The 12,682-nt window shown below is 41.5% G+C and overlaps 1 protein-coding gene across 1 annotated transcript in view; it reads right to left on the reverse strand.

Moving 5' to 3' along the window:
• The window catches only part of LOC109482841, a 24,918-nt gene extending 12,655 nt beyond the window's left edge, over nucleotides 1–12,263 (reverse strand). The window contains exons 1-11 of the mRNA XM_019785683.1: nucleotides 12,203–12,263; nucleotides 10,634–10,882; nucleotides 9,699–9,824; nucleotides 6,596–6,712; nucleotides 5,983–6,216; nucleotides 5,369–5,551; nucleotides 4,340–4,440; nucleotides 2,249–2,454; nucleotides 2,003–2,085; nucleotides 1,706–1,852; nucleotides 953–1,117 (exon numbers count right to left, since the gene is read on the reverse strand). Coding sequence (XP_019641242.1) covers nucleotides 953–1,117; nucleotides 1,706–1,852; nucleotides 2,003–2,085; nucleotides 2,249–2,454; nucleotides 4,340–4,440; nucleotides 5,369–5,551; nucleotides 5,983–6,216; nucleotides 6,596–6,712; nucleotides 9,699–9,824; nucleotides 10,634–10,882; nucleotides 12,203–12,263 — 1,672 coding nt within the window. The remainder of the gene's footprint in view (nucleotides 1–952; nucleotides 1,118–1,705; nucleotides 1,853–2,002; nucleotides 2,086–2,248; nucleotides 2,455–4,339; nucleotides 4,441–5,368; nucleotides 5,552–5,982; nucleotides 6,217–6,595; nucleotides 6,713–9,698; nucleotides 9,825–10,633; nucleotides 10,883–12,202) is intronic.
• Between the last annotated feature and the right edge of the window lie 419 nt (nucleotides 12,264–12,682).

Here is a 12,682-nt window from a genome sequence, read left to right on the forward strand (position 1 = left end):
GGTGTTATCCCATTTTTTTTTTACTAAAAGGTTTTTGGATTATATACCTTTTAGTAAAAAAATGGGGATGGCAGGGGTGTTATCCCATTTTTTCTACTAAAAAGGTTTTTAGGTATTATATACCTTTTAGTAAAAAAATGGGATGGCAGGGGTGTTATCCCATTTTTTCACTAAAAAGAGATTGCATAATATACCTTTTAGTAAAAAAATGGGATGGCAGGGGTGTTATCCCATTTTTTCACTAAAAGGTTTTTGCATTATATACCTTTTAGTAAAAAAATGGGATGGCAGGGGTGTTATCCCATTTTTTTACTAAAAAGAGATTGCATAATATACCTTTTAGTAAAAAATGGGATGGCATGCTTTTTAACAAATATCCCATGTCAATGTGACTAGCACGTTTTTAGAATAAAAGAAAATATGGTGCTAAAAAATTGGGATAAATAACCACAGCTATAGTATGGCGTGGTGCAAACTATACAATTATAGTTTTTTTTTTAAATCCGTTTGGTTAAAGGTACAGTCAAGGCTGCCTAACTAGCACGTGGTTATTATTAAGCGAACCTTGAGGCTAATACAAGACAGGAGTTCACGTGGCCGGGTGATTTGCAGTAAACCACCAACTCCGTGCTCTAGCATTTGCCCCATAGGACACCGGGACATGAGCCTCCTTTTTTCAAAATATATAAGGTATGGTGGGTTCTTTAACGTGCGTAGGGTGTGGCTCTCCCCAAACACGGGACCTCCATTTAACGTCCTATCAGAGCGACGTCCCTAACCGAGGCTATAGCTAGGTACTCATTTTCACCTGACCTGAGTGAAGTGAGGAAAGTCATGACAAGGGCACAACGTCGGGGTATGTAGGTGGATTCGAACCCAGGATCCATGCATTGGGTTCCTGGCCGAATACCCAACCATTACGCCACACGATGCCAAATGAACTAAATGTTACCATTGTGATAATGTGGACAAGTCCCTAGTTGATGTAGACAGTCCCCGATGATGAGGTAACAGTGGCCACAGCCGGACCCAGCTGTACACTCGTCTGAAAGTGACGTCATGCACTCCTCCAAACGGTAGTCACAGTCCTGCTCGAGGTAGCTGCAAGACGCTGTACCTAATTGAAGGAAAATAAATACATTACCGGGCAACCAATAGACATATTTTGACCTGTTATTGATACGTATTCCTGCACTTTATGTGTATTTCTCTGTCGATGCACGTTTTTAAAGTGTAAGAAATGAATAAACTGGAAAGGCAACATTTGCAAAGCAAATGCATAATGTTTACCTACGCATGTGGTCTGCTCTGTTAATTCTCACTCAATTACATTCACATACGTGTAAATGGTCAGACAGGAGTATAAATCCCTCCTACTATGAAATTGCAATATTATGTAACCCAATAGCAGTTACCATGGCGAGAGACGTCAACAAATCAGGTCATTGGCCAGGTCAGAGGTCAGTGTTTGGAACGGAATTCGAAGAAGAAGAGGAAACGTAGCAAAAACAATATGTTTTCCTTCGGTAAACGTAATACATAATTTGATTTTTCTTTGTGTCATATGTAGTCACTTTATTAAAATAAAGTGACTACATATGACACAAAGACTTAAACCGAACATCTGTATCTGTGTCTGTTTAACACACCAGCTTCAAATGCACGGTAAGTAGTACAGAACCCGGTAATGTGAAAGGGAACTAACCCGTGCCGTTAGTGATGAATGATTTGAAGACCGCCCGTTCTTCCACTCCGATGAACGTGAACTGTGACACCACTCCTGTAGCGTCACTCTTGATGGGGGCCCGTTTGGGTAATGTAGACGGCTGCAGACGGTACCGTATGCCGTTGTCTTGTAAGATAACGGAGGACAAAGATTCAATCTTTTCCCTTTGGTTATCGTACACTAACGTCTAGTGTTACGCTTATATGTAACACAATTACAGAATATAGTGGGTTTCAATGATATTCAATGTTAAAATGTACAATACACTAGGCTTACATCCAAGCAGAGCCACAGAGCAGACCTGAGTGTCGAGAGGATACCTCGCCAATTTCGCCACACAGGTCACTTCTAGCAGACGGCTGGAAAAAAAATAAGAATTTAGATAGAATCAAGAAATGCCTTGATGATATAGAATCGTTTGCATAGCACACGTATACCAGAGAGGTAAATGTAACAAACAGATACTTTCAAATGTGCTGATATATATCTATATATATATTTATGATTTTTAACAAGACCTACGTTATCTGAAGAATAACCAGTCCATCTTGGTTCATCCACATCTTGTTGTCATCGTCTTCTTCCGTGCTGGCCCGGCGGACCGTCCGTCCGAACGCGAGCGGCGGGGACCAGAGCAGGGCGGGCGGGACCAGAACCCACCCCGGGGCCAGGCCGAACAGACGGGGATCGTACCAGCACAGAACGTACTGGACTCTCATGGATATTCTCTGGAATAGTGCAGGCATATCAATGTTGATTTGTTCTCTGTCTCCTAAACATTTAATTTTTTTCATGGGTTGTTCTTACACAATTGCGAGGAATCATACAGTGGCGAATTTCATTTATAAGATTTGAATTACTTAAGTCCTACATTGTACATGTACCTGAAATGACAAGGGGGTGGGGATTAGGACCTGCGCTTGTATAAGTCTGACACCAAATTGTTTTCTTTGTTGTTTGCTTGTTGTTTGCAAAGATTGTGTATATCGATGTGTTTTATGTACTATTATCTTTGTTTAATCCTTTTGTGTTTCATATAAGTTCCATCGACATCTTGTATTACTAAATGAAATTGTGCTGAATTAATATAAAAAATATGACAGTGTAAACTGGAACCTCGAGTAGATTCTTCTAGTTAGTTACTATATATTACCAATTGTTGGATTTTAAACATAACTGATGTTGAATTGCATGCAGTACATATCTAGTATGAGGATTATAGAAAAAATTTGAAAGTTTACAGCATGTTCCTCTGAATGGGAGCTGATGTTGAGAACGTAGACAGTCGAGGCTATGTCCATCCCACCTGGAGTAAAAGAACCAAAAATATGGGATGAAGTAATGGATTTTTATGTAAATACCTATGGGGTCATGAATTGATGTTGCGCAACAGTGATGTACAAGTGGACTTCTATCACGTGGTGAACACGGGCGGGGCACGACCTGTCTTAGCCAATCACAGTGTAAGCTTGATCCGCCCTAACCAATCGCAGTGCAGATCTACACGTGCTCCTAAATTGCCGCGTCTGTTACAATGTGTTGAACTATGAATATACAACTTTGTATGGTATTCATATTATTTCATACTTCAAAGCACAAATGTATTCAAGAAAGTACGCAATAAATGATGTATCGCATCATTGATTAAGCATGTGATAAAACTCTTCTGGACACAGAGGTCAGGACATTCAAACATGTACCATTAAATACAATTTTAATTCCGATTGATTTGCATTTCATCGTAGATATTGTGCAAATATGATATTGACATGAAATACAAACCAGGCTCAGCCGGCGCTTCAGAAGAGTCGTAGTCCAGAGGCAGAAACTTCCCAGATTCCCAGTTGTTTTTCCAGATAGGCCAGGTCATGTTGGAGTCACTCTCACCAGGGTCGAACAAACCCTACGTTTGGGAGAGTGTAGAATTCGGTTTGGACCCTGACTCCTAGCAAGGCACGTTTCATTATTTGACATTATCGTTGCTTTGTGAAGGGCTTTTTTCCAATTGAAATTTATGGATGTGTAGTTTTATTTTAATCTCATTTATTCTCTCGAATAGCTATTGGAAATTCAAAACCACGAGACATTAAATTACAAATTCTATTATCTGATCTGAATATCACAGTATTGTACAGTGACTTTCTCTTTGTGGGTAATATTAGGTGTTTTGTTATTTCTTCGAATTCATAAATTAAGACAAACGAACTAAAACATGCGTTGCCGTTGGTTTAGTAGCTATAGTTACGCTTTTTTTGTGTAGGGTTTCGAAAACTGAGTATAATCCACAATTACCGGTACTCCAGAATCACTCTCTGTTTTGCAGTAAGGGCAAAACAAGACAATTGATTACAATTAATCAGCTATCCAGAAAAATACAGGCTACATATACATCACAAAATTTGGTTAATTTCTGCCGTTTTGACAGAAAGTATTCCGGTGAAGACTGACTGTATTTTGACAAACGGCTAGGAAGTATTCATACAGTGGTGATAGTGTATATATTAGCAGCAGGTAGGAAGAAATAACTGTTATCGTACCTGGACATGTGCCCGAGACGTAACACAGTACAGACATTCCGGTCGACCCTATGCAGGTCCCGCCTAGATACTCTACCGGCGGCGGGTTGTCACAAGTCCGGGTCCGCTCCATGGTTCCGTATCCGCACGTCGCGTCACAGGCGCCCCAACTGCCCCACTCACTCCAGTCTCCATTCACTTCATGATAAAATACAAATGAGCACACACACATCTTAACTTGTACACGACAATAGTTATCCATTTCTGTCAGGTTCCATTATTGTAAAGGTGGTTGTCCTGTCAGAGTTTACATGAGCTATAGCCTTCGCAGACTTCTGATGCGGCGGTGTTATTTTTTTCGGGGAGCGACGGGAGTTATGCCGCAGAGGGACGGTTTAGCTGCCGAGGGGCTTTGCCAGGGAGGGACAGTTTCCGCAGAAGTCTGCGAAGGAGGCTACATGAGCTACACCTATTCGCGCCACGCACATATTGTATGTCTCAATACGAGTGGTTATTTTCATTTTGTTATGATCATCAAATTAACAGCACAGATTTCACCAAATATAGTTAAACTGACATGGAAATAAATGACGCATAATAAGTCATGAGCTGTCATTAGCATGTCGATTTAACTGCCAATCCCTTCAGTGATAATTTGCTTGGGTCATCTCCAAGTGGTGGCCGCAAAGACAGTGTCAAATTGACCAGGCAGTATCCATTTGCCGAACAGATATCATTTGCCAACTATTTGGCTGATGTAAAAAAAATCATACTAGCATAAAATATAGAGCCCGATAAAAATAACGCATAAGATCAAGCCAATAATAAGCCAAAGCCTAAACCTCTGCTCAAGAATTTGGTACAACTTCTAACATAACATGAGTTGATGTGCATGCAGAATTCCATTTTTTTTACATATTATATATACATAGGCATAGACATACTTACTGTTTTGGACGCGTGTTCAGTGCCAAAAGAATTATTAATGTTCAGGCACTATTACATGTGGTTATATAGTATTACAGTCACTATCTTAAAATATCATGTCGATGTTGTATCAAACACTTTGTGTATATTCGATATTTCACGTTTACTAGTATTTAGTAGTAACAAAGTAGCAACGTACCTCGGCAGAACCTCCACAGCCCCGGGAGTTGATCCATGGTATACCCGATGTAGCTGACCGGCCGAGGTTCGGGGTCCGTCCACTGTAGGAAGGGCAGGGTCTCCCCGTGTAGCCGGACTGCGATGGTTCCGTTCGGCCACCAGTAGATCCAGAACGCGCTGTAGGCACCTTCAGCTAGGATTCCTTCGAGAAAGGAACAGAAAAAGTTCCTGAGAACCGTAGCAGGAATCTTAAAACTAAAACAAATTACAAACTAAAAATAAATATGATAAATGTATGTAACCTTCCTTCATAAAGGGATTTCTTCACACAATTTGGATGTTTTTGCGATTTTTGACAAAAGCAACAAGAATGTAAAACTATCTTTTAAGAACAAATGAACAATTATCTAAAAGTAATTGTTCATTTTGTCACTTGTACTCCTACATTTGTACCGACGGCTTATAGTTCTCATACGGCATTGTTCGTAATTTTTTTAGCTGAATGTAAAAAAATATCACACGTACAACACTATAGTACTATTTATTTATCAAAGGAAAATGCGACACACATTGCCTGCTCAAACTCCAAAACTTTCTGATCATGATAATGAAAAATATGCTAGTCTAACTTGCCTCTAGTGTCGACAGAGACCAGGTCTGGACCCTCCACACTGCGGCGGATGACGCTCCCATCCACACTCCAACCCCGGATGACGATCTCGTACGCCTGGTCAACATTTCCGGCTTCAGCAGACAGGGCCAGGTGAACCGGACCGTCCGTTTGTGCCATGACGATGTACGGGAAGGTGACAGGCTGCAGTTCCCACACATATTCATAGGTGCCGTCTGTGTCTCCGGCAAGGCAGGCTGAAAAAAAAAGATGAACACATCACCTCAGATATGTGTAGGGTCGTGTGGCGCATCGGCAGGCGCTCGATTCGGAACCAGGAGGCCCCGAGTTCGAATCCTACCATGTCACCAATCTTGTGCCCTTGGGAAAGGCACTTCACTTAGCTCAGGTGAAAATGAGCATTAGTGTATGTGCGTTAGTGTGTTAAATGTTAGAATATACATGTACAAAGAAAAGGCAGATATGATTCTTTATGTTTTAGGCCAAATGAATGAGGAGAAAGTAGAAGTCTAAACACCATGGCCTTAAAAAAGGAATAGAATATCGAAAAGCAAACAAGGTAGGTACATATGTCACAATTGGGTTTGGTACATCTCGATGACAATATATGCCTACCAAGACAGGTGCCGTTGTCCATGGGCAGTCCTCCATAGCAGGAACAGATGTGGGAACCGGCGGAGTTGGTACATACTTCGGTACAGTTTCCATTATCCATTTCACACTCATCGATGTCTGGAACAAAAAAGATTCGTATTATTATTATGTTCTCCATATTACAGTGGGCATATGTACTGCGTTCTTATGTGCATGTAATTTGCCAACCTCCCGAGCAGGGTCAGTGGCGCGGTCCAAAAGAGCCTAAAAGTGGCCGCGCCACTGGTAATTTGCATGGTCCTATCGAAGTTTAACCATTGAATGCAAAGAGATTCATCTAGCTTTACAACTAAATACTTTTACCAGTACGTGTTTTTGGCGACGCCTCAGGGGGGAGCCTAATGGTACAGTATTGTGTGCAGTTTGCAAGAATTCTAGGAATTGCACAGGCATTTTTTTTCCACAGGAATGGAATGTCTACAGGCATGTCTGGGATTTTGCTGACACACATCTATGCCCACATTCCTACGTAGTGAAATTCCAGGAAACCCTTGGGACATTGTGGAAATTGTAGATTCACAACTGAGCAGACACATGCTGATTTACATCCCTGTCCACTCCCATGCAACATTATCTAGCTCATATAGCTATAGCTCCCATGATGTTAATGAAGTAAGCAGTAAGTGAGTTTTCTGAATTAGTGTAGAACATCTTCCCCTACGTATCATCGACAGTCTTCAACTCTGCTGCATTTGAACAGGTACTATATCTTTCTCTCTATAGTAATTGAGAAGTTTATTGCAAATTCATGCCCGAAGGTTAATTGCCAGTTACAAACATAAAAGACCATTGAAGAACAGTATATAAAATAACTAAAATCCACATAATGAAAGGTAGTTGTCTAAAATTATAGCTACGTCTAAGTCTAAAACTATGTCTGAAGGGTTTGACTTCTCTTTTATAACTGTAGAAGACACGTGTAACGTTATATCTGTAAGTCTCCTTTTCAGCATTTCCCCAACATGTTCAGGGTCACAATGTGAGTTATCAGAATGCCACAAAGAGGAGTATCCATTATGATCTAATACCGGTATGTCTTTAACACGTTGCAATAAAGTTTGTCTACGGGTATTTGTAGGCTTTGCTGTAAGAGAGAGCATCCGTTTGAAGGGAGTGTGAGGTTGTGTCCATTTGGACCAAGCATAACCAGAATTTAACTACTAGTATATCTATATACAAATATCTGTATCTAAAGGAAGTCTACCTAATTCTGCTCTACAGGCGACATTGCTTACTATTTCTAAATACACCAAGAACATTTTTACAGAATTGGTTGTGTACATTTTCGATAGGTGAGGTCTCATATGTAGTTTAATATAATATTTCTTGTGGACATCAGATATTGACGTTCAACTTGATAGGTAACGTTAGGTAAGCATAACCAAATCCTTTAACTAGATCAATTTTGTTATAGGACAATTATTCCCCGGGTAATCATTCTCAATGGCAGATTATTTCCTGTACATTTAATAGTCCTTTATAACAGACTTACGTTTCACCTAAAATTAAAATCACACAAATCTATCACAGTTCCAACAACAGAGGAAGATTTTTACTTTTTACGATTGACACAGGTGTCCTATAGGGCTCTTTTTATTCATAAATACATTGGATGTTGTATTACCTTCTAAGGATTGCCAGGCCGTAAGAAGCACGTGGAAGGTCCCCATTTGGACAACCACACAGAACTGAAAACTAGCCCTTGTAGTGGTGAAACAGACCGCCTTGTTTCCCTGATGGGGTCGGAAAACACCTCTAAACTGACCCGCTGAGACTGGTTACCAGGCTTGTAAACTCTGAACTCAGGCCGCGAATCTGTACCTCCCTGTGATGACTGCCTCAAACCAAGCCAAAGTGATCTCTCTTTCCAGCCCCACAATCAGTCTGCTTTCCTCACATACCTACAATCATACCCACATTCCTTTCCCACATGCCTTTCAAGTGTATGTCCTACATTCTGGACCACTTTCCTACGAAGTGAAATTCCAGGAAACCCTTGCGACATTGTGGAAATTGAACAGATTCACAACTGAGCAGACACATGCTGATTCACATTCCTGTTCATGCCCCGGCCCCGGAGGCTAATTGCCAGTTACAAACATAAAAGAAGAGCAGTATATAAAATAACTAAAATCTACAAATGAAAGGTATTTGTCTAAAATTATAGCTATGTCTAAAACTATGTCTGAAGGGTTTGACTTCTCTCTTGTAAACTGAAGAAGACATGTGTATATCTGTAAGTCAGAGTCCTTCTCAGCATTTCCCCCAACATGTTCAGGGTCACAATGTTGATTCGGAATGCCACAAAGAGGAGTATCCATTGTGATCTAATACCGGTATGTTCTTTAACACGTTGCAATAAAGTTAGTCTACGGGTATTTGTTGGAAGGCTTTGCTGTAAGAGGAGAGCATCCATTTGAGATCATTTGAAGGGAATGTGAGGTTGTGCCCATTTGGACCAAGCATCTACCTAATTCTGCTCTACAGGCGACATTGCTACTATTTCTAAATAGATATAATAAGAATTCTAGGAATTGTATAGGCATTTTTGTCCACAGGCATGCGGAATGTCCACAGGCATGCGGAATATCCACAGGCATGCGGAATGTCCACAGGCATTTCTCTGACCCACATCTATGCCCACATACCTGGAACCCTGAAGACCTGTCTGCCCCAGATGGTCCTACATTCTGTGACCCCGGGGCTCGTTCACTATGCGCTCAGGGGAGGAGTGTACTGTATCTGTCTAGACTTAACCACAGAGACTTAACCAAAGTCCAAGTACCAAGTCTTCCTCAAAATCATGAAATGATGGCAGTGCCATGCAAACAATAACCCTAACAGCAACCACCGTCGCCATGGCAATGTATGTTTTCATTGCCAGTCTTGTTGTGTGTGTGTGTGTGTGTGTGTGTGTGTGTGTGTGTGTGTGTGTGTGTGTTCGGCTTTTGCCTGTGTGTGCGTACAATTTGCATGTACATCGACAATGGATTGTTTGAAGTCATTTGCATTTCACACTACAATAACCCCCTCCCCCATCCACATCTAAGGTCACGTGACGTACCAAGACAGTCTGCCGCGTCCCAGTCCCACTGGAAACCTGGTGGGCATGCGCAGGTGTAGCCGTCAGGCAGGTCTATACACGCATGCGCGCCGCAGATGTCGATTCCTGCTGTACATTCATCAAAAACTGCAAAGAAAAGTATATACATTTATTCAACAACCAGTAGGTTTTCATATCCTACATTTCTTGGGGGCAACAATGACTGGTTATGATGCGCACTGCCGCTAGGTGTCGCTGCTGCAATGTTACAAATGCGGACCCAAGGGTAGACGGTAGAGCGTTGTCAAGTACAGTCACCGAAACGTTGGATGTAAAAACCCTCTGGTTGGGGAATAAAAACGTTCTCATATATATATAGTCTCTTGCTAACTTGATGACGGATGGCAACATGGAAAGCCACGTTATCTCAACTATCTCAATCATGTGCAAATGGATAATGCAAAAATCTTTTTAAAAAGCAGCATCTTTTAGCATTTTGACACATTGAATATGCCTAGGGAGGTGTTTGAGCTCTCAGGGATATTAAATGGGGGCAGTGTCCTCAAAGCTTCACCCAGGCGCATGATTTCACACGACAGCATGTATGACCTTACGAAACGCACAATTGCACTTTTTGAAAAGCCACTTCTGAATGATGCGCATGAATATTTAATCACTAAACACATCAAAACATCATGGATAACGCACTTCATATAAACAAGGACATTATACCTGTAGTATAATGTCCTTAATATAAATCAATATATTCTGAAATGATCACCGAAATTCCTTTACTATACCACAACATACAACACATCCAGACACATAGTTTAGAAGGGACGGATAGACTACATGTCCCTTCTAAACTATGTATCTGGATGTGTTGTATGTTGTGGTATAGTAAAGAAATTTCGGTGATCATTTCATATATTGTAACAATTGTACAGCCATCTTACGTTTTTGATAGTATAATGTGCCAGCATACTGAACATATAGTTCTGGATGAGTCAACTTGTTGGGTATCATGAGGTGACAGCTGCCACTGCCTGTGAAGAAGTCCACAGAAGTACATGCTCCTTGTGGCACGGAGGGGGTTCCCTCTAAACAGGCCCGCAGACAGCGCTCTTCTGTCGTTCCTGGTATGCTTTCACTCGCTCCTCTCATGGCAGAGTCGGGAAACAACACGAACTGGTCAAAAGGATAAGCTGTAGCACAAAAAAACAACAACAACAAAGTATTCATGTCTACGTTTGTGACGATAATAATAATAACTTTATTGCGCAACTAACTTAAGTAAGTACATATCAACTACATTTTCATAAGGCTAACCTAAATAATACAAAAGTGGGTGGCTAATATGAGATAGGTATCATCTTACACAATCGAAGAAGGAGTTTCTAATATCAATACAGTCTTTAATATATATCCCTATGTATAGCATGTAGGGGTTGTCACAAGTCAATATGTACGGTATGAAATGTGTATCGATGGCATTGAAACGGTATTTATTTATTCATTTCATCCTAAAACATCTGGGTACCTCCCACAGCTATATGAACTCGAGAAGATCTAGTAAGAGTAAGGGACCATTCCGGTATGATTGGATCGAACCTGTCCGGTCCTGCGCAGGTTAAGCTTGTACTCGTTGTACAAAATTGGTGTACTACGCCTATAGTTGGTTTACCGGTTGTGAGAAACAAGCTAATCCACGCTTTAAATTCATCCCATCAAAGACGAATGAAATCCGATTGTCGTAACGCCAAACGACCTGCACTGCTACTAAGAATAACTATGGTGATAAAATACGCCAAAAAGCAGTTAAGCGACGGTCACAACCCGCCGTACGTGCTTCTGCGTGCTGTCTACGTGCAAAAACGTGGGCAAACGTAGGGCATCCGCGCGTGGTGAGTACCGCCTCCGTACGGAATCCAACGGATTTGGGAGCACGCACACACCCTGTAGAACTTTAAGTGCATGTAAAACTTTTTCTGCTTGCGGTCTGCGGATTCACCACCCGTGCGTGCGAGTACGAGCCACGCGCGTGCCTCGCACGTGCCGTACGGAAGAAGAACGTGTGAATACGGCCACCTTACGGTAAAGTTGAAATCGTACAGATCATATAGAGACCGTACGTTTTAAGCACGTACAACTCACTTACCACTTGCGCAATGTACGATGCACGCAACCGCTCACGGCCAGACTTGGCGTGCAGACCACACACTTACACCTTGCGCAACCGTGCGAGTGACGTGCGTCGACGCCACTCCTCCCCCACGTTTTTAGACAATACGTAGCAGACGTACGCGTAGCCTCCAAAAAAACGTACGGACAAAAAGCACGTACGGTCGGTTGTGACCGAGGCTTTACTCAAGCAACTGTATATGATTTTGGAAACGGTCAGACGTTCCAGCTAGCATCTACCTTTCGTCAGTGACTGTGAGACCAGGGAAGAAATGATGTCGTATGGTGATTAAAACTATCATGATGATAAAAACTATCATGCTATCATGATACTAATTACTTACCTGCATAGACAAGGTGGCTGTCTTGCAGTAATGTCGACATCACAAGGGTGTACAAAATCATTTTCAAATTCGGTGCTATCTTTATACAGGCTTTAGAATGCACCATGGCCTTCATACCTAAACAGAGGGCTGAACTAGAGTGTGGTTATTTGGACACGTCAAGTATAAAAGAGGGCGTTTATCGTTTGGGTCCTACATAATTGTCATCAACATAAAAGCGGCTTGATAAATTAACGCCATGCAAGCGTGATGATATGATTCGTGTTGACAGCTTGCTGCGGTGTCATTTAGAGTTTAGTCGCTGGAAGAATTCGCTCTGAGGTCATTCTTTACCATGCTAAAATATGACAGGTTTAGCTTTTTCATTGGCATTATAAGTATGCCTTAATGCAGGTCACATTTTACAACAAAGGGGTCGGCCACAAACGTCGTGCGAATGTCGTACGATCGCAAACTGAATGCATTCTTTGAATAGTCCTG

This window comes from Branchiostoma belcheri, unplaced genomic scaffold (genome assembly GCF_001625305.1).
Source record: "Branchiostoma belcheri isolate BF01 breed outbred unplaced genomic scaffold, Haploidv18h27 scaffold61, whole genome shotgun sequence".
Taxonomy (NCBI): Eukaryota; Metazoa; Chordata; class Leptocardii; order Amphioxiformes; family Branchiostomatidae; genus Branchiostoma; species Branchiostoma belcheri.